The sequence below is a fragment of the Suillus fuscotomentosus genome, assembly GCF_016647785.1.
Source record: "Suillus fuscotomentosus strain FC203 chromosome Unknown F5891scaffold_46, whole genome shotgun sequence".
In the NCBI taxonomy this organism is placed as follows: Eukaryota; Fungi; Basidiomycota; class Agaricomycetes; order Boletales; family Suillaceae; genus Suillus; species Suillus fuscotomentosus.
Genome location: NW_024539558.1, coordinates 434,631 through 455,312, shown reverse-complemented (window position 1 = coordinate 455,312; position 20,682 = coordinate 434,631). Strand labels below are relative to the sequence as shown.

General features: G+C 48.1%; 8 protein-coding genes across 8 annotated transcripts; 4 read left to right on the top strand and 4 right to left on the bottom strand.

The window, feature by feature from the left end:
* Window positions 1-423: 423 nt before the first annotated feature.
* F5891DRAFT_1174679 (CwfJ C-terminus 1-domain-containing protein-like protein) lies at window positions 424-3,182 on the bottom strand (the record flags this gene model as incomplete). Its single annotated transcript, XM_041365676.1, has 8 exons — window positions 424-589; window positions 646-1,043; window positions 1,093-1,307; window positions 1,362-1,452; window positions 1,510-1,680; window positions 1,729-2,538; window positions 2,591-2,926; window positions 2,979-3,182. The coding sequence occupies 8 exons, from the start codon at window positions 3,180-3,182 to the stop codon at window positions 430-432; spliced, it is 2,385 nt and encodes a 794-aa protein (XP_041223087.1). The 3' UTR covers window positions 424-429.
* Window positions 3,183-3,357: 175 nt separating this feature from the next.
* Window positions 3,358-7,217, top strand: F5891DRAFT_957242 (pre-mRNA splicing factor; the record flags this gene model as incomplete). The annotated part of the gene is made up of 10 exons (XM_041375470.1): window positions 3,358-3,502; window positions 3,557-4,738; window positions 4,791-5,238; window positions 5,278-5,396; window positions 5,449-5,582; window positions 5,632-5,922; window positions 5,981-6,358; window positions 6,416-6,757; window positions 6,814-7,075; window positions 7,111-7,217. 10 exons carry the CDS (start codon window positions 3,358-3,360, stop codon window positions 7,215-7,217), a joined length of 3,408 nt encoding a protein of 1,135 aa, XP_041223086.1.
* A 299-nt stretch (window positions 7,218-7,516) lies between these two features.
* F5891DRAFT_1048813 (OSCP, subunit 5 of the stator stalk of mitochondrial F1F0 ATP synthase) lies at window positions 7,517-8,472 on the top strand. Its single transcript, XM_041362397.1, has 3 exons — window positions 7,517-8,136; window positions 8,188-8,290; window positions 8,340-8,472. The coding sequence occupies exons 1-3, from the start codon at window positions 7,618-7,620 to the stop codon at window positions 8,348-8,350; spliced, it is 633 nt and encodes a 210-aa protein (XP_041223085.1). The 5' UTR covers window positions 7,517-7,617; the 3' UTR covers window positions 8,351-8,472.
* Window positions 8,473-8,595: 123 nt separating this feature from the next.
* On the bottom strand, window positions 8,596-8,991 carry F5891DRAFT_1048811 (uncharacterized protein). Its single transcript, XM_041362396.1, has 2 exons — window positions 8,797-8,991; window positions 8,596-8,732 (listed from the first exon to the last, which is right to left on the bottom strand). Exons 1-2 carry the CDS (start codon window positions 8,949-8,951, stop codon window positions 8,618-8,620), a joined length of 270 nt encoding a protein of 89 aa, XP_041223084.1. The 5' UTR covers window positions 8,952-8,991; the 3' UTR covers window positions 8,596-8,617.
* A 66-nt stretch (window positions 8,992-9,057) lies between these two features.
* On the bottom strand, window positions 9,058-9,802 carry F5891DRAFT_1048807 (DUF427-domain-containing protein). The gene is made up of 5 exons (XM_041362395.1): window positions 9,652-9,802; window positions 9,571-9,591; window positions 9,448-9,504; window positions 9,332-9,392; window positions 9,058-9,278 (listed from the first exon to the last, which is right to left on the bottom strand). The coding sequence occupies exons 1-5, from the start codon at window positions 9,774-9,776 to the stop codon at window positions 9,258-9,260; spliced, it is 285 nt and encodes a 94-aa protein (XP_041223083.1). The 5' UTR covers window positions 9,777-9,802; the 3' UTR covers window positions 9,058-9,257.
* A 268-nt stretch (window positions 9,803-10,070) lies between these two features.
* F5891DRAFT_1048802 (mitochondrial NAD transporter) lies at window positions 10,071-11,728 on the top strand. Its single transcript, XM_041362394.1, has 6 exons — window positions 10,071-10,216; window positions 10,277-10,393; window positions 10,460-10,773; window positions 10,851-11,019; window positions 11,068-11,365; window positions 11,417-11,728. Exons 1-6 carry the CDS (start codon window positions 10,174-10,176, stop codon window positions 11,454-11,456), a joined length of 981 nt encoding a protein of 326 aa, XP_041223082.1. The 5' UTR covers window positions 10,071-10,173; the 3' UTR covers window positions 11,457-11,728.
* A 1,076-nt stretch (window positions 11,729-12,804) lies between these two features.
* On the bottom strand, window positions 12,805-14,278 carry F5891DRAFT_957189 (uncharacterized protein; the record flags this gene model as incomplete). The annotated part of the gene is made up of 4 exons (XM_041375465.1): window positions 12,805-13,532; window positions 13,584-13,859; window positions 13,912-14,016; window positions 14,116-14,278. The coding sequence occupies 4 exons, from the start codon at window positions 14,276-14,278 to the stop codon at window positions 12,805-12,807; spliced, it is 1,272 nt and encodes a 423-aa protein (XP_041223081.1).
* Window positions 14,279-15,745: 1,467 nt separating this feature from the next.
* On the top strand, window positions 15,746-18,444 carry F5891DRAFT_1048791 (uncharacterized protein). The gene is made up of 8 exons (XM_041362393.1): window positions 15,746-15,844; window positions 15,905-16,494; window positions 16,550-16,635; window positions 16,687-16,800; window positions 16,848-17,085; window positions 17,135-17,588; window positions 17,639-17,801; window positions 17,857-18,444. The coding sequence occupies exons 2-8, from the start codon at window positions 15,963-15,965 to the stop codon at window positions 18,316-18,318; spliced, it is 2,049 nt and encodes a 682-aa protein (XP_041223080.1). The 5' UTR covers window positions 15,746-15,844; window positions 15,905-15,962; the 3' UTR covers window positions 18,319-18,444.
* The last annotated feature ends 2,238 nt before the right edge of the window (window positions 18,445-20,682 follow it).

Here is a 20,682-nt window from a genome sequence, read left to right as displayed (position 1 = left end):
TGTCCAGCATCGGTCAGACGACGGGTACTGGTCATCATTCAGCTTGAAATCTAGGTCAGACGTGCACGTCTATAGCATACCGTATAGATATGACCGACGAAGCGCCTGGTCAGTCTTGCCATTACCAGCAGTACTCAGTGTACGCATGCACATAGAGCCATATCTCCGAGTCAGGCTCCCGCACACGGCTATACGCGTAGGTGATGCTAGTTGCCATAACAGCATCGACATCGCCACGTTCTGAGGCCTACTACAACAGCTTATTCGATGTTGGAGGTTCCGCCTGAGTAAGGTGGACTTTAATGATCAGGGAGCAATCAGGGAGTATTCCGGTTCTGACTCATGTGACGACGAAATTCACAAGCATTTACTATACGATATCAATGCAACACGGTGACAACAGAATAACGAACAAGGTCAACGAATGAATCACGACTTCCCAATCAACCCTGTCCAATCAAACTTCTCATACATCTTCTTGAACCTCTGTATCCGATCCTTGTTATGCCGATAGTCAACCCTCCGTGGTCGCATCCACCGACGTGGATCAAGATCCAGCACATTCCCAATAACTCTCTCCCGCAAATATCTGCAAGTAAGCACCTTCAGCAACCAATCATCAAGCATGCAAAAACAAAGACACACCCCGGAAAATCCCCACCGCCTTTATCCCCTTCATCTAACGGCCCCATCCTCCTCACCAGTCGCCGCAGACTCTCCTGTGCCCTCAATAACATGCCCGTATCCCTTCTCCCTTTATAGTCAAACTGCACCATGAAATATGGAAGGTTCGGCACCATCGCGCGTCTGAACCCCCCAGGCCGCGCGGAAAAATCGATAACCTTCTTATGTGTCGACCACTCTGCTTCAGATGCGAGGATGCTCTCCTTGAAGTATGCTGGAATATCGTCGTACTTGTCCCATGTGAGCGGTACACACTCGATGGAGGTATGCTTTTGCGGTTTGAGAGAGATGACAGTTTCGTAGAAGATGACTCCTTTGTCTTCTTCAGCGAACATGCGCATAACGCTTTTCATGAAATTCTATAGGATGTGTCAGTATGCTTGTATGTAGAAAGTGGTGGTTACGCACTCGCACTTCGTCCCAGACGTCATCATCAGCCTCCAGCATTGTAAGGTGATGTTGTATAGGTACGATGAGACAATGTCCGTCTAGAAGTTCCTCATTCAGCGTACAAGAGAGGTAGGCTTGTGTGCCCATCGCCACAACAGGTGCTTTTGGAGGGGAATCGTCTTCACCGTAGCAGAACTGGCATGTTGCGAGGGCTTTTTGAGTCCGTTTGTAGTCTGATCGGGAGAATTGTTCGGAATCAAGAACTAAGATAGAGGATGCAAACCTACCGTGAACAGCAAACTGTCGTTTCATTGCGTCGGTTCGCATCTTTTGCCGCCCAAGTCGTTCCGCATTATCGTCCATGTAGTCAAGATCATTCTGTAGATAGTATTATGAGTGTCAGGAGGAGCACAGAAGTTGTTAGAACTTCCGCACCTGAAACTTGCCATCTCCCATGATGGCCTTTGCGAATTGGGCATCCAAATTCTTTTGGTCTGCCATTCCCGCTCCAAATCGCTCCTGCCTAACCATTTCTCCCAGAGTGATCTCATCGTCATCAGCGTTATACCTGAGAAGTTCTCCCGTCTTCGCATCACGCGTTTCAAACTAACCAGCATATAGTCAGCGAGATGGTATTGAAGAATGCAAATTTACCTTCTCTTTCTTCCTCTTGTTACCGGGCCCCTTCTCTGAGTCATCCTTGCCATGACCAACATCATACATTCGTCCTCTGGCATCCAATGTCGGTAGCACTTCCACGTGCGTCCTGACTCCTCCCTCCTCACCATTCGCCCGTCTCACCTCTGCTTCGTACTCTTCTTCAAGTGTCTCAGCGTTCGGCGCATTCATCAATTTTGCACGCAGAACCTGAGCTTGTAACTTGTTCAGCGATGAAGGCGACATGGCACGACGTGTACTTGTTGACGCCATAGACGGTGTCATGACGTTCGGGATTGGCGTATGTGACTGTGCGAGTGGCGATGCAGCCTGCGATGGCAAACGTAAAGAATCGAGACGCCGGTTCGCAGGCGGATTGGTGGGGGATGGCGTGGATGGGGTACTTCCTGTTGGACCTGATCCAGGACGTCTGAAGGACGAGCTACGCGACGAAGCGCCGCTCGCACCAACATCAGTAAACATGAACCGTTTCTCCCCGCCAGTCTCCCGCCCTCGACCTCTCTCGTCCTTCCGTTCTGAACGCTTGCCTTGACGTTCGTCAAGGATGCGCCGTTCTTCTTTGGCTTCTTCAAATGCTTGCAGCGTACCAAAACGTTCGAGCGCAACTTCTTCGATGGGTTTGTTTTCCTCTTCTGCGGTCTCGTATACGCGCCGAAGACGCATCATGCGCCAATTAGAGCCTGGGCCACCAGGGGTTGTGACCTTTGGAGGTGGGGGAGGTACATCATTATCGATTGAACGTCCAGTACGGATGTCTTGGTTGAGTTCTTTAGAACTGATTTTGATCTGGAAGTATATTTTCGGCTTATGTATGAAGACTGAAGGAGTGGTACTGTACCTTGTCAGGATCAGCTTTGTCAGGTCGTGGTGGTCGCTTGCGTTCGGTGCCAAGAGAAGAAAAGAAGTCGACGCCTCCGGCAGGTATGCGTTGGCTCGAAGAGGATTCGCCGTAGTCCTCTGTAAAAGTCTCGTCTCCTGTGGGTAACCCCTGGGCAGATGGCCTCGACAAATTCAAAGGTTCTGCAATACCACCAGATGGCATGAGCATCCATTCGTCACGTTGTAGTCTCGTTTCCGTTGTCAAATTAGGTGGCAGCGACGGGTCTGCCTCTCCGGCAGTTGCATGACTCGTGATCTTCAGGCTCTCTGCAGTTGGAATATCCGTTGCGAGAAGCTGATGAGCAAAACATGTCAGCGCCACGTAGGCAAGACAAATACGTACTCACCCGTTCTCCGTCGTTGTCGATGTTCTTCTCGACCCACATATCGTCTTCGTTGGCGTCATCGTCCGTGATGTTGACCTCTTCTGTGTGAGACTTGCGTTTGTGGGATTTGTGCTCGGACTTGTGTTTTTTCTTGCTTTTGTGATCATCCTTGTCTCTACTACGTTTATGCTTGGAAGTTGAGTGTCGTTCGCGGCCGTCTCCCATCTTGTTCGATGTCGAGCACGGTGACGACACTTCGGACGAGTCTACAGATCAACAAGATACCAAATTTGGTAATTTTGTGGCGAAAGCGTTTAAGCACGAATTGACATATTTAGTAGTGTGACATTGTCGTGGCTTCATATATGTAACAGCTAAACCTTGTCACATCTAGAGCCTTATGTCGAGCGACCTTCACCGTTTCATCAGCGATAACTGTGTTAGGGTAACGTCCGTTCCCCCCGCCATATACACCTCACCTGATATCGCTTTACAGCTTTTTGGTCTTGCAGACCGGAGTATCATCGACTTCGTACAGGCTTCGGGTATGACCCATTCCATATGTTTCCACTTGTCATTACTCAAATGTTGTCTTCTAGCATCGACATCAAAAACGCCAGACGCTCTCTTCTCCTCTCTCACTGCTTCTGGCCTTCCAAACACACCCGATGCACATGTATTCATCAACGAGCTCTTCTCTCGCGTCCCTAGGAAAAGCAAACACAAGTCTTCAGCAGACCATACCCGGAAGCAAGCTGAGAAGGAGGCGAAGGCACTGAATGCCCGCAGGTTTGAGTTTTTGCTTGAAGATGAGGCTACCCCTGGTGTTTCGGAGCTGAAGGGGAAGCGGAAGGAGGGAAGTAGCAGCAAGGAGAAGCACAAGGAGGACAGAGGAAGCGGTAAGGAGAAGCGTGACCGGCATCTGAGGAAGAGAGAGCACGATAGCAGAGAATGGGAAAGCGATGAGGAAGAGAAGTATCGGAAGCGACGGAGACCAGACGATGTTGAAACCAATGCGGATGAAGAAGCAATGGACATTCCAGAGGATGAGGATGAAAGAAAAGAACGAGAGCGAGTACAGGATATGAAGGAACGAGATGCGTTTGCTGAGCGGGTGCGTGAAAAAGACCGGGAAAAGACAAAAAAGGTCGTCGAGGATCGCTCCTCTCGTAATGCAGGTGCGGCGGCCGAGGCTGCACAACGTCGACAACTTGCAGATGACGCTGAAGCACGGACGCATGCACTTCCTTCACTGCGGTTGCATTCTCGGCAGGAATACCTAACCAAACGTGAGGTGCAGCAAATTGAGCTCCTGAGGAAGGAGATCGCGGACGAGGAGGCCTATTTCCATGGAATGAAGGTCACGAAGCAGGAGCAGGAGGACTTGGAGCGTAAGAAAGAGATTCTGCGGCTTGTCGAGGAGCGTCTCAAGATCAACGACAAGTGGGATGGTTACATGCTACCTGAAGACTACATTACGGAGCAGGGCAAAATCGACAAGGAGAAAAAGCAGAATGCACTTTACAAGCGATACGAAGAGGCCAAACCCAAGGATGACCAGTTTGTCACAGATGTCGACCAGTGGGAGGCTAGTCAAACGCTGCACAGCACATTTCGGACGGGCGCTATGGACAAAAGGGAGGTCCCCGACGATTACGAGTACGTGTTTGATGAGAGCCAGACCATTAAGTTCGTCATGGACCAGACGCTCAAGGGGGAGGGAATGATGAGTGCCAAGGACAAACTCTTGCACCAACAAATTCAAGAGGCTGAAAAACGAGGTTAGTACATAACTTCCCTCTCTGGTAATGGTATCTGACGGCTTTAATCCAGCGCAAACCATCGATGAAACTCGCAAATCTCTGCCAATATACACATACCGAGAACCACTGCTGGAGGCCATTAAGGAACATCAGGTGCTTATTGTCGTCGCCGAGACCGGCTCAGGCAAGACAACTCAACTTCCGCAGTACCTGCACGAAGCCGGGTACACAGCCAATGGACAGAAAGTGGGTTGCACACAACCTCGTCGTGTGGCTGCAATGTCCGTAGCGGCGCGCGTTGCTGAGGAGATGGGTACCAAAGTTGGGTACGAAGTAGGCTATTCCATCCGGTTTGAGGACTGCACGAGCGACAAGACAGTGCTCAAGTACATGACGGACGGAATGCTCCTTCGAGAGTTTCTGACTGAACCAGACTTAGCCGGATATGCAGCACTGATTATTGACGAGGCACACGAGCGGACTCTGAGTACGGACATTCTTTTTGCTCTCGTCAAGGTGTGTGGTGCTACTTCTCACGGTTTGCTTTAGGTTCTGAGGGGCTCTGTTTGTCAGGATATTGCAAGATTCAGGCCTGAGCTGAGATTGTTGATCTCGAGCGCGACCATGGATGCTGAGAAGTTCAGCGAGTACTTTGACAATGCACCGGTATTTTATGGTGGGTAGCTATAGTTTGCAGATGACAAATGTAATACTAATGTTGTTCGCAGTCCCTGGGCGTCGATACCCGGTCGACATTCATTACACGCCACAGCCAGAGGCCAATTACCTGCACGCAGCCATCACTACCGTCTTCCAGATCCATACAACACAGCCCAAAGGCGACATCCTTGTGTTCTTTACGGTGCGTGCCAGATCCTCATTACTGCATCGTCCTGCTCACTCTTATGCAGGGCCAAGACGAAATCGAAGCAGCTCAAGAAAATCTGCAGGAGACGGCTCGGGCGCTCGGGAACAAGATCGCCGAGTTAATCATCTGTCCAATTTACGCCAACTTGCCCAGCGATATGCAAGCCAAGATCTTTGAACCAACGCCGGATGGCGCAAGAAAGGTCGTGCTCGCTACAAACATCGCAGAGACGTCAATCACTATCGAAGGTGTGGTCTTCGTTATCGATCCTGGGTTTGTCAAGCAAAACTCGTATAATCCTCGTACTGGCATGTCTTCCTTGATCGTGGTTCCGGTAAGTGATGACGCTGTATTATCTTTGTGCTTACAACTCATTTCACTGTGCGTCCCAGTGTTCTCGTGCATCAGCCAACCAAAGAGCAGGCCGTGCAGGTCGCGTGGGGCCCGGCAAAGCCTTCCGACTATACACGAAATGGGCGTTTGCAAACGAGCTCGAGGAGAATACCGTACCTGAAATTCAACGCACGAACCTTGGAATGACTGTCCTGTTACTGAAATCACTCGGAATTAACAACTTCATGGACTTTGAGTTTATGGACCCACCTCCGGGAGAGACGCTTATCAGGGCACTAGAGCTGCTCTATGCTCTGGGGGCATTGAACGATCGTGGGGAGCTGACGAAACTGGGTCGACGGATGGCAGAGTTCCCTGTTGATCCCATGTTATCTAAAGCCATCATTTCTAGCGAAAAGTACTCGTGTACTGACGAGGTATGGGCTTCCATATCTTGAAATAACATGTTGATGCTGACGCTATCCCATCACCAGGTATTGACCATTATAGCGATGCTCTCTGAATCCTCGTCGCTGTTTTATCGTCCCAAAGATAAAAAAATGCATGCAGACCAAGCACGTCAAAATTTCGTTCGCACAGGAGGAGATCACTTCACATTGCTCAACGTCTGGGAGCAATGGGCCGATACGAATTATTCGCAACAGTTCTGCTACGAGCAATTTTTGCAGTTCAAGAGTCTTAGTCGGGCGCGGGATATCCGGGATCAACTTGCTGGGCTTTGTGAACGTGTTGAAGTCGTTATTCAGAGTAATCCGAACGCAAACGACGTCAGCCCTGTGCAGAAAGCTATCACGTCGGGGTACTTTTACAATACTGTAAGTCGAATAATTCGTAGTCGACGCATGAAAGTATACTCATGCAACATTCTCAGGCCCAACTCCAGAAGAGCGGCGACTCTTACCGGACGCTGAAGACGCATCACACCGTATATATCCACCCCTCATCAAGTCTTTTCCAACACCAACCGCCCGTCAAAACGGTGCTATATTATGAGCTTGTTATGACCTCAAAATCATACATGAGGCAAGTCCTTTTTTCGACAAACCATATGCATCTAATCGCTTTGCTCCCCATCAGACAAATCATGGAAATCAAGCCGTCATGGCTAATGGAAGGCAAGTACTATCATTCGAGTTGTCTCCCTCATAATGTTAATGACACCTTTCAGTCGCTCCTCATTATTTCAAGGCTGCAGACCTGGAACAGCTGACCACTGGTGATAAGAAGTTGCCCAATGCAAAAGCGGTTGGTTCGTCGGGGGCAGCTGCTTCATGACGTGCTCCCTTTCGGTAGTGGTCCATGCTGAACTACATTTGGTATTCCCTCATCATGATTCGTATGTGCTCGATAGTAGTAATTTTGCATCGGAGTTGTGGGTGTATTGCCCAGGATCACTTGGCTTGTGGTCTGCATACACTATCGACTTCGTGCATTCCCACCATGCCGCTGACCCACCCTCACTCTCAACCGATTCCTTCTGAACTTACGAATATAAGTTAGGTTAGCTTTAGAATAAGAATAATTTAGGCTATGCATTGAAAGTGTTCTCGACACCTTCAGTGTTTCCTCTGTAGAATCGTTTGATCAGCGGAGACGCCGGGTTGAGCTTTTCATTTCAAAGCCCGCACTTTCCCGATACTTACAACCTCGGAGAAACACATCACCAACACCTACCATGTTGTGCTCCTCGTTCCGCTCAGCAACCGCCTCCCTGGGTCTGGGACGGCGAGCAGTTTCTACAATTGCTCAAAAGTACTCCAAAGCTGTTTATTCGGCTGCTCTTTCGAAATCACCGCAAACGCTCACCAAGGTCCAGTCGGAATTGAACGCCATCTCTAGTGTCATCAAGGAGGTGCCCGACCTCCAAGCGTTCGTCAGCAACCCAACGCTATCTGCCAAGGATCGCTCTGCGGGCCTCGCTGTCATATATTCTCGTGCAGAAGGCTCCAAGAAGGAGCCTGTCTCTGACATAACAAAAAACTTGTTCGGTGTCCTGTCGGAGAATGGTAGACTCGGAGAGACGCAAGGTGTTATCGAGGGGTTCAATGAGCTGGTTGCAAAGTACAAGGGAGAACTGGAAGTTGTTGTCACGTCTGCTACTCCTCTACCCAGGGATTTGTCCTCCCGGTTGGAGACTATCCTCAAGCAGTCTCAGACAGCTCAGCAGGCAAAGTCGCTGAAAATCTCCAACAAGGTACTTCAATTTTGTTCATAACCTTTTCAAGTCAGTTTTAACGAGTTTTAGGTGAACCCGTCAGTCCTCGGCGGTATTGTAGTGGACTTCGGCGACAAGAGCATTGACCTCAGTGTCTCGTCGCGTGTCAACAAGCTCAACAATGTTCTGCAGCGTGAGTTTCCCTTGTCTCTACATAGTTCAATGGCTGATTCCTTGCACAGAATCCGTATAGACACGCATCTCATAGAGGAGATTGCCGGTGGCCGGGATTCCCCAACCTCACAAAGAAAAGGAAAGCTTAGTCGAGTATTTCTGTTCTTACCCAGCCAATACAATCGCGCTTTAGAAAACATGCCCCTCGCAAAGCTGGTATTGAAATCTTTGCTGGACATCGATAGTATGAGGTTGACGTGCTCGAGTAACTGATCTACATGCAACGGATCCAAATGTCTTTGGTTGTCTCTGATCCCCGAGTGAACTCAAGTCGCAAGATAATTTACTACAGGGTTTTCTCAATAACGAAATTTTCCAGTGACGCGCTACCTACCATAGTGGCTTCTGTATTTGCTCCCCCATCAGCCTCAGGGCTGAGTTCCGCAGCAACAGTCATGAACCTAAGTAAACATGATAAGCCCCATCAATCAAGATGTCACGGTACAGTTCAAAATCAGGACTTACTGTGCAGCATGTGTACCAGCCAGAACTCTCATGGCGTCCAAGTCTGTCTGAAGTTGTTCAAAGAGGTCTGCTGTTTGCCCGACAGCGCGTGACATGTTCTTCAGACTAGCTGCGAGTTGGCTATATAGCCTGTCTTTCGCCTGAGTTGCATTCATGAACGCAAGCGAGATCTGACACTCTAAGCCGCTAATGGTGGTCGAAAGAGCTCACGTGACAGGTAAGGAGACCGCTTATGCAAGCGTACGCCGTAGATGGATGGCGGCCAAATATTCATTCATTCGCGAATTTAAACAGACGCAGGTACCTTCAGTTAGGCCTCCAGCAGCTCCCTATGATACTTCGGCTGTCAGGGCCCTCCAAAGCGCCTCTTGACTTAGGGTAGACTTTTGATTCTTCGAGTCTGTATAATTACATGGATACAAATATGCAGCACTTTCTGTGAAAAATGATTTCTTTCCCTTTCACTCAATAGTTACTTTATTCTGAAGCCAAGCCATAACGTTAGAGCGGAAGAACCCCATGAAGATAGCCTTGCCTTGTAGAACGCAACATGATCCTTGATATGCGATGCTTTGGTTTTTGGATCCGCGTAGTACCTTTGGATGATAACTTAGCAGACCAGTCCGGCCTGGCAGATACACTTCAATTTACCATGCGATATCTTTCACATTGTCACCATGAATCTGTGCAGAATAGTATGACGCTGTCCTTCAGGAAGATTCCGTCAAAACAAGTTCAGCGCTGAGCAACAGTCGACGGACCCGGGATGCTCACCCTTTCCAAGCACACTCAGTGCTGACTCGGAGCACTTGAAGTTAAATGTGCATCAACATTATATCAACGATACTGCCTTACCTTGTATCTGAGGAAGCGAGGAGTGATTTATTGACAGACTCAGGGGGGAAGTAATAGTTGCCTTCCACCATGACAGGGTTTGAGTGCTCGGCAAGTATTTCGTCTCTGTAAGTTGCTTTTACCATGATTTAAAATTTAACGTTTATGGGCGCTGTGATTAAGTTGTGTTAGCCTGAGATAGTGTTTAAGTTGGGCCAGCTGCTAGTGATACGGCACCCTCACCGTGTCAATGGCGCAGGCACTTACATGCCAGGTAGTTCCAACCTATACTTATCAGTATATACAAGATCCGGACCAGTATTGTTGTAAGTAGCTGCTGTGCCGTGGAGTAGCAAGATCAAAGTCGGAATTTGGTGTCGTTTGGACAAGGCCGCCAGTTAGTAGATGACTCGGCAAAATCCGGGTGTGCAAGGTGTCGGCTCATAGTTGGGTTGGTCAGACTCCTCCCTTCGGTATATATATTGACCACGCCAGCATAAAGTCTAACAGCGCTTCGAGCGACCCCCTTTGTGGGGAAGAGATATGCAGACGCGAAAAGCAAAATGGACCGCAAACAGCATGATCGGTGCGCTATAACTACTGCATACGCTCCATTTTCTGAATAATATCGGCTTTCCGCATACAGCTGGTGCTGGAGGTGGTCTGGTTGCCAGCATCGCGACCTGTCCGCTCGACGTCATCAAGACCAAGTTACAAGCGCAACGTACAGTCCAAGGGCAGCAGGGTTATCAAGGGGTCCTCGGTATGTTCTCCGGTCCCTTCATCTCCGTTCTCATCTCCCTTATCATACCTGACACCCCCCCTGCAGACATCGTGAAAACAACCCTCAAACATGATGGAATACGCGGCATGTATCGTGGTCTTGGCCCCACAATCTTGGGGTATCTTCCAACAATGGCTATCTACTTTGCGATATATGACGGGATTAAGACGCGCTTCGGAGAACCTCCGCTGGGCCAAGTGCCGAAACATGACCGAGTATACCCTGCTGCACAAACTAAGGGCTACCAGCCCGTGATGCGCGACCACCCGTGGACCCTCCACATCCTTTCCGCCATGATCGCCGGTGCTGCGAGCACAACCTGTACCAATCCACTATGGGTCATCAAAACACGTTTCATGGTATGAGTTTTAGTTCAATATCAACTTCCTACAACCCAATTTACGAACTTGCCAACCCTGGCTCATGCGTGCGATAGACACAATCAAGACGAGAAGTTAGATACCGACATACCTTCGATGCAGCTTTCGCAATATACCGCACGGAGGGCATCCGCGCGTTCTACCGTGGGCTCCTACCCAGCCTTTTAGGAATATTTCATGTAGCCGTCCAGTTTCCCCTATATGAAAAGCTCAAGATATGGGCCCGTGAGTAGCAGTTACCTATTCTGCATCACAATTTTGAAAGAAATGCAGAGGGTGACTCCGATGAGCCGCTACGGAGCGACACAATATTGCTATGTTCTGGCATAGCGAAGATGGCTGCATCCATTGCAACGTATCCACACGAGGTTGTACGCACACGGCTGCAGACGCTCCGATTACCAATAGCTGAGGATGCATCTTCGGACGGCATGGTGAAAACACATGCACGCCGCGGAATCATTTACATAACACGCAAGATTATTCAGAAAGAGGGCTGGACGGGTCTTTACAAAGGTCTTTCAGTCACCCTGTTCCGAACGGTGCCAAATAGTGCCGTTACACTTTTAACGTGCGTTAAAGACCGTAGCATAACCTCACTCTCCGTTGACATAATTGCCAGATATGAACTGCTCATGCGTCACCTTACGGTTCAACAATGAGATATAATTGCACCTATTGCGCAATTGTATATCGGCATTCATCTGCCTCAACCTAAGAGGAAACCGCTTTTTTGAATACGATGAGTTCAAGACTGCATTTAGAAAGACCTTTTCATGTATAGATTTATAACTCAGTGTATAATATCAATATCATCGTGAGCGCATTCCTTTTACCTCGGGTATCATTCGCCTTCCTTTGCTCCGTTCCTTCTGTTGCAGTAATATCTGTGCTATAATCGACGTTGTAATTGGCCGGGGCCACATAGCTTTGCTTGGCGTCCTCCCACTTGAAGATGCGACCATGACATTCTCATACTTTGCCAGCGGACAGTGTGTGTGTTCAATCAGGATTAGGTTCAAGTTCCACAATAAAATAGAATGATGCGCCTCTTTCCCTTTCGTTAAGCGAGGGTTCCATTTCAGACGCACCCTTTATCCGGTGTGTGTATGTGAAGAGAGCGATGTAAACGTACACCCTTGCTGTTCTAACCGGGTATTTCCCGAAAAAGAGAACTTGTATGACTGAGAGCACCAATACCAAAGAAATAAAAGCCATACCCCGATCCAGTCCAAATCAAGGAGACGTCCGTCTCCCTTCCGTATAAGATCCAGACCGATCAGACTGTATACGCGATGTTTGTGATCGTTTCATCATCATCATTATTAAAGGAGAATCTGCCTAGTCATATGGTAACCCAGATGGCATATATGGTCAACAAGGTTTTGGCACGAGCAAAAAAAGAAAAATGAGGACTGTAAAGATGTATGAGAAAGCGTTCGAAAAATCCAAGTGTGCGTCCGTCCTCCCTGAGTAAGGAGCGTCCGTCCCAGCTGGCATGGTCCACATGCATGCCGAAAATTGATTGTTGGAAAGAGCGTAAGCAGTTTGAAGATGAGAGGGCATGTGATTCGTGGGCGGCATACGGGCAGGGGTGGGAAGACGTGACCCGTCAAGTATATGCAATCACAGCTGTGGGTTGCAATATATGGGTGCAAGGAGTGGCAGGATGGTGTCCGTGGGGAAAATACAGGGCAAGTGCTGGGAGTAGGAGCAGGGTAGGGAGTAGGAGTCCGAACGAAAAGTCTAGTGCGACTACCACAAATTACCGAGGACCACGATAACAACGGATGTATGGTAAAAAGCCAGCCTTGCAATGAAGGAAAAAGGTGCGGTGGAATGGAAAAGCGAAGGCTACAGAAGTGGTGTGATGCGGGTTAGAAAGTGCGAACTAAACGGCGATGAAGGTGGGACAACAATATGAGGGCTGCGAAAGGTATCCGAAAAAATATACAATCAACGTTGAGAGGTCGAAAGTGAAATAAAGTAAAGTAAAGCGCACAAAAAATCCTAGTGATCTTGCACTGTATCACCAGTCTCACTTAGAGTTTCCACTTTAACTCCCCGTGATGAACTGACACTTCGTATGTCTCGTCCTTCTTCTGCTAATTCACGACTCATGATCGCATCATCTCTGTGGTCCTCGGCCTCCTCAACAGTGGGCCCTGCAAAATCAGGTTTGCGCAATGCTTTCCTAAATGCATCCGCCATGATGGCTGCATCGGCTCCTGAAAATGGACCGGTGTCGCCTGCAGAGTGGGCCCGTGAGATATCGGATGCACCATCCGGAGATACGATCGATGCAGGCCGATGCTGTTCTGATGATGTCCGGCCAGCCACCGCACCTGCTATCCCAGCCCCCAACAACGGTAGTTGAGGAGAGTTGGAGTTCTGGGCATTGGCCATCATCGGAGACGAGGAACCTATGGACCCTCGATTCGAGAGCTGTCCACGTCTTCGTAGACGGCGCACGATTAACCAAATCAAGACACCGCCAGCTACGATGGCGAGAAATCCGAGTACCACGATGACTGCTATTGCCCAATGAGGAAAAGGTGGACTTGAGTTGTTTGACTGAACATTTCCCGATGGAAGCGACGATGTCCCAGATGCATGTGATAAAGACGCTGATGACAGAGCAGCCGCAGATGACGATGCGGCGGCGGCAGATGACGACGCGGCGGCAGCAGATGACGACGATTGCATAGACGAAACAACAGCATCTGCATATGTAGTTTCTTCACGAACATGTTAGTTGGGACATAATAGATTGTGCGACACAGACGCACGAATAGCCAGGAACGTTGGATTTGTGGTGTAAGTGCCATTGTCCAGACCATTCTGATTGGTCACTACCCAATAAAATGGGTATGAGAAATTCTGCCCTGGCGTCCATGAAGTGCCTTTGCTTCCGAACCAAGTATCATTCACTTCTGCATTCATTTCGCCTGCACTAGTGGTCGGATTTTGTTGTGTGAAATTGAGAATGGGGGAGTTCGTATCGGCATCAAACAAGTATAGCTGGACAATATTGAACTGCGAAATTTGCGGCCGTCTACTGTTCCCTGTTATCGCGTCAATTTCAATGGGGCGAAAACGAGATATGGAGATGCTCACAGACAACGGGTGCCCACTGGTGCTGAATCACAAGATTACCTGCGTTTGGATAGCAAGTCACCTGACTATTATCAGCGTATATTTCACATTGTGTCTCGGCATCCGCTAGCGTAACAAACACAAGACGTTAGCGCAGAATACGAGTAATGAGGGAGACGCGACTGCTCGCGTCCGGAACCTCGCATAACCACATTGTACACGCACCGAGCGCACTCTCATTCGAGATGATAGTTCCTTGTCTCCTTCCCAGTGATGAAGACCAAGAAGATCCTATGTCAGGTCTATTTCGCTTCGATGACGAATATGATGACGATGGTGGAGCTGTCTGAGCTGGCCAAGGAGAATTCTGGGATGGGTTGGGAGACATTGCAGGAATTTGTTATCAAGAAAAGATACAGTAGCCGATATTGAATGAAAGCCTGAGAGCTAGCAGTTCGCTCGTTTCTTCAAGAAGAGGCGGAAAGTAAGTGCTGGTATGGCTGGGAGGAGGTGGGATATGTTATTGGTTGCTTTACGACCTTGAATCTTGGGGGGAATAGACCAATTGACAAGGAAACGGGAGTTGACGGCCTTGTCAACGTCAAGCGCAGCGACGACGACGTTCGGCGACGACAACAGCGACGGGAATGACGCAGGGGACGTCGAGCAGGGAGTGAACAGAGCGAGCACTAGGTTGCAAAAGGTGAGTGTCCTGAATTCTCAAAGACCCTGAATACTCCCGCTTACATAATTACCCCCTTCCCTTTGTTCGCGCGCGGCTCTACTTGTCCGCGCGTTTTGGGAAATCTGCCTCGCTTTATTCATAAAATCTGATTCCCTCGGTGTAGCTCCCATTTACACTGCCATCTGCTACTTGGTTCATCAAGATATGATCATTTCGTTTAGGCGGAAGATTTGAAAGCTCGCCGTAGGCAACGGATATTGTTAAGCGCGCGTTGATATATGAGAGGTGAGGTCATCATCACCATCACATGGAAGATAAATGGGTATCCCGCAGTCACCTGGGGACCAGCACAGCTCAGAGAGAGAGATAGCTTGCAACACAAATCATACGATGTGTTTCGCAGATGCGGCCACAATCGGCTGCTAAAAGTATAACCGTGACAGGGCACAAAATTCCTCAGCTTTTAGATGTCATGATGCTATGAAGTGCTGGTTCACATGCATGGATTAATTTGCGACACGGCGAAGCTTCACCAGAGTTACCACTCACTGCCATCTGATTTTGGCGATGCCACCGGAGAAACACTCATCTTGTGCAAAATACAGATTTTCACGCTGAGATCAAAGATGTTCGAATTACTGACAATCCAGGGTCGTGCAAGTAAAGACTCGAACGAAGCTGTCAGTGTCACTTGACTTGATCGGCAAATCGATGCGGGCTAAACTGGTCTTGATACCGGAAGAACTTGTCCTCAACAGTAACTCCGCAAAACATGTCGCAGAAGAAGTCGAGAATAACAGTAACCTGGTCCCTGTTTTCCGTTTGCATCCACGGAGGCAAACATCGACTCCAGAACAACCTTTTGATTGAAGAATGGACAGGGTCGATTGATGGATAAGTTCGGTCGTGATCATATGATGATTATCAGTGAAACGTTAGGAATATCTGGTCAGCACCGATAAAAAGAATCCTGAGTCTAGAAGCACGGGATAACAAGTGGGGAAAATTACATACATAGCCAGGTTACCCGGATCTCTCAGATATGAATGTGGGTCGAGGGAGGAATAAGTTATCGGACCAGTGGCATTCCCACAAAAGACTTGATCATTACATAATATTATGATTCTAGCGTATGACAAGTTTGACTGAACGAAAAACACTAGTTCCTGTGATCATCTTACGTATACTAGGTCATCAGCTGGTGAAACGGCAAGGTGGTCTTGAGGTGCGTAATTGTTGTCGTAAGACGAAAGCTCCACGTGCACCAAGGCGAGCATTGTGTTTTAAGTAGGAGAAGGCATTCATTCATCAGAGTCACTCGAGCATCAGAGTCGACCTCCAACCGCTAGCTGGTCGCTAGTTTTGCAGATTTATCATTTCGTGTGACATGGCAGCATCAGACCGGGGTCACACACTTCTACTCAGCAGCTTGGGGAGGTCAAACACCACCAAGACTCCATTGTCGACTATTCAGGCCCTCATCGTCCACTACCTCGCAAATATTCGTCCTTCTCCAACACCTCTCGCTGCCACTATTGTCAGCAGCCCTGTATTCCTTCCGTTTTCGCATTCAAAACTAGAAGCTTTGAGTACATCTTTCCGACATGCAGTACATTCAAAACTACAGGCACTGAAAGCGGATTCAAACGGACTGTTTTCTCCCAGCTTAGACACTCAGCTCAACGTCTGGTCCCTTGCTATCTTCCAAGGTCTCGAAGGTGGAAACGCCATTATACGATTAGCCTGCTGTAGCGGACTTCTTCTTGGCCTTGAGGATATCCTGCAGCATTTACCAGCGAAGAAGCGAGACGTGAAAGGCATAGCCGAAGATGAACTGGTAATGACCTTTGCAGACGTTATTGACCAGTTCTCAACGTCTGATACATGGGGAAAAGAATTCCATTCTGCCGCTGAATCAGGTACGTGCTCAGTGCATCGGCAACTATTCTGTTGATGTGAACCCTGTTCTTATAGCTAATGCTCTGGCATTGTCACTCATCATAGCTTCTCAATCTCTTCTGTTGGTACCCTCCCAGAAATTCACTGCGCTCCCCCTTTCCGTGAGTCCGCTTACGTGAAAAGTTCGCTTATACTAATGTGCCAGCGATCAGCATCTATTAGGACTAATTATGCGCACCATCGAGGATACCTTCGATGGTGGAAGGTTCCTATTTTCACTCCAGTCTTCGTTATGTTCTAAGGCAGAATTTAAAATTCATATACCTGTCAGTGGCCCATGTATATTTATCTCCCTAAACTAACATTCATACAGCAAGATAGTCCAATTTCAACATCCATCAATATTGTATCAAATTCGATTTCGATGGCTCACATTGGTTCAATATCCAAGTTGTGCGCTAGAACTGTATCGCTCTTTGTAGATCATAGGCCAAACGTCGCACTACCCCTAATCTCGGAAGCGTATCAGAAACTCAACTCTATCACTGTCCACGTTGAAGCCGACTGGTTTCCGACCTCGCTGTCTGGAGCTACAGGCCAGAGCTTGTTGTGTGAGAGCCTCGTTGGATTAATAACCGTACAGCGCTCATCCATACTTAGCACCAGACGCCAGGGAAGTTGCAACCGTCATATGGGCGACTTTGAAAACACTCCTTTTCAGCGTGATTATGATCACAGAAGCAGGTCTGTCTGCTTTGGTCTTCATCCCCTCCACTTCCGCTGTTCTACCATCGACTTCGACGCTCGCAGTAATTGTTCTGCAAGCGCTTTCACACCTGTCATTTGTTATCGCGCAGTTTGGTGGTTCAGGTCACGGTGCTTTCGATGAGCTCAAGAGGTTGTTTTACCTTGCACTGGACGTTCTCGGAAGTGATGTAATAGAGAGCAACAAATACGCCCGACACCTTTGTGTCGTCGAATCGGGCCTGGAGCCACTTCCGGCTCACCCTTCCTATCAAGCCAAAAAGGCCTTTGCGCTTTCAGCAATTGAACAACTTATTCCTGTACTTAACGAATTGACTATCCAGGAGCTTGTACTCCCTACGTGCCTTTCGTAAGTCTCATCCTCCACATATAAAGTGATTCACCCTTAACACGTGGTAGGCACCTGTCTGACGCTAGTCACCGCGAGATATTTGAATCCGCACATAGTGTCGTCCTTGCCATCTTCGCTTCGCATGCGCAGAAGGCAAGCGAGTCGACGTCACAGCAAGAGAGCGGCTTCACGAAGAAAATCGTGCCGTTTTATGCCAACTGTCTAATAGACGTAAGTGGGTACGTCTTAATTATTGCGCGTCATTGACCACGGTGGTCGTTCACAGAATTCAGTGCAGGGTAGGCTCAGCACGCTGCAACTCCGGTTAGCATTTGCTGCTCTCGTTCGGAGTGCAGCGTCTGCTGCCGATTTGTCTCTTGCGTGGTTTTGCATCGACTGCCTTCTGGCTGCTATTGCGTCTACCTCCGAGCATGACGACGAGCGTAACCATCGGCTTCACCTGACTCTTATCTCGTGTGTGCCATCGGTACCATTGCTATTGCTTCCTCGCTTGCTGGATCCCATCCGTTTATTTATGGATGCAGCTCAAGATGAGAAGAAGAGGCAGGAACTTATCGACGCATTATTTGCGGAGATCAAGGAGCGTGTCGGCGATAGAGAAAAAGAATATATGATTCGGTGGTGGGGAGAGTTGCGGATGAAGTGGGCCCATACGGGGCCTGGTCGTGAGGAAATCCAGGGGGATCATGGATTGGACGTTGATCTGACATTGACCGCACGACTGTGATATATTATCCTGATGTCTTGCGTACAGATTACTCAGATGACAAATGCTTTGGACCGTCGTACATAACATGGTTTTTTAATCGATGGTTTTAACGCGTCACGTTGACTGCATAGCAACAGCTATTCATTTGGTTTATTGTTCTGCCCCGAAGCGAGGCACGAGGATAAGAGACCCCCGGAAGTTTCCCTAAAAGACTGTCCGCCTGCGACCCCATCCTGGATCTCAAATCTGCTATTTTTCGGGTGTAAATCTGCTATCCCGGACAGACATGTCACATATCACATATGTGACATACCGGCGAGATGTGACACAATGCACCAGCCCAATTAGTATGTAAGCCTCAGGCCTCAGTCCCAGTGAAAATCGACAAGAATGAGGTAGATAGGTAGCAATAGACGTCTAAGTACAGAATGAGATAGATAGAAATCTAAGAAATTCGAGACGGTAAAACTCTAATTTTGTGCAAAATGCAAAGAACCTTTGCAAAGGTAAAAAAGCAAGCATGTCAAACTTTGTCTGCACACTTTGTAACAAACCTTTGACAAACTTTGCATATGCATGCAATATTGCACATGTACATGCATATTGTAGGTGCATAACTTCTTGCATTTGCACATATGTTAACTTTATCGTATCCGAGTGACCGAGTCGGTGCAGTTGAACCACATGCATCTTCTCCTCCGCCCACCATGTCATTCATCCCCGCCGCGACCCCCGCTCAACACAATCACTCCCTTGTGTTTCTAGCTCAACTCGAAGCCTGATGCCATCAAGAAGCAACAGCCGAGTACCAAGCCGATGCGCGTGAGCCCCAAGATCACGGCGCGGTGAGTTCTATATACTATTTTCATAGCAAGATTAACTCTATCATTCTAGGAATCTTTGCGCCCTCGAGTGGCAATCGAATGGCAATCAAAAGGAACCAGCGAGCGTCTTCGCGACTTACTGGAATGGGTTGTCTACTGCCAACAAAGAGGTGCATCATTTTTTTTCTTATGTTAACATCTATTTAATTCTGTCTACAATTGTTCTAGTTATACAAGCGCAAAGTATCTGTTCAGGTGAGTTCTGTTGCCTGCATTCTATCACATGTACTGACCAAGTGTCCTATAGGTGGCTTCCTCGGGACTGGTTCAAGTGGATGACAACCACGATGACTAGAGGGCATATGGCGGGATGGCGGGCGGGATGGCAGACAAGGCGCGCAGCGAGCAGCGATACCCTACTCACCTAATGATAGCGATACCTATAGATAATGTCATTTGCTCTCATTAGATTTGTTTTTGGATCAAATCGAGTGATATTTCGTATGTAAATGTGTATCAGTAGGTCTAAACAGATCAAGAATCGTATCTAAACGTCTAAATTGTTTCTCGATGTCATTCTTTTTCCGTCTCGAAAAGTCTCATTTGTCTAAATACATCGAAATACATCGATAGATTTCATGGGCCTTTATTTTTTAGATATCTATATACGTATATCTACCCGATTCTTGTCGATTTTCACTGGGCCTCAGTATTCAACCAGTCCTTGCAACACTGCCACTCATTGTAACAGTTGGTGTTTCTCACTCAATCTTGCACCAAATTCTTTCAAATTCGATTCTTTATTATACTGTAGAGATACAACACTAACTTCAGCCACATCCAGCCATGACCATGTTACACTTAGCTTCATAGCTTCAAATGTTGGTGTGACCAGTGACTGGACCAAAATAGCTTCAGTCAGGTGTGATGAAGTGTAACATACTACTGCATTGCTGCATATCCCGTATTCCGGACCTACATCCGATAATATTCCCACGCCTCATCCGGACCTTCGGATGTCCTATCCATGTCTCCAGTCCTCTACCCATCTGGATCCCTGCACCTCTGCACATCCACATCCGCACATCCACGTCCAGATCCCTTTTCCTTCGCAGCTAGCCTGCATCATTCATCCTTGTCCCGTTGCCCTAATGCCACATCCTATATATCCACGCATCTCGTCTGGACCATATCCAATCCGGTCCGATCTGATGTATAGATCTGTTTCCTATCCGATATACGATAAGCTTCGTAATTCATTTCCTGTGCATATAACGTTAACACAGCCTATCCGGTATTCCTTGTTACCGGTACCTCGGTTATATCTATTACCGGTATGCTTACTGATCTGTTAACCTATGTTCATTTCCGACTCGCGTTTGTCAACCTTTGCATATGCTTCATACATAGCCTCGGACTCTGCTTATTGATCCTTCCGTTATTTCTGTTAGTATATAAACTCGTGTATATGTCTTGTAGTACCTCAGTCTGAATATCATATTAGTCCTCGCACTAGTCTTCACTCTAAGTCCTCATATCAGTTCTAGTCTTCCAACTT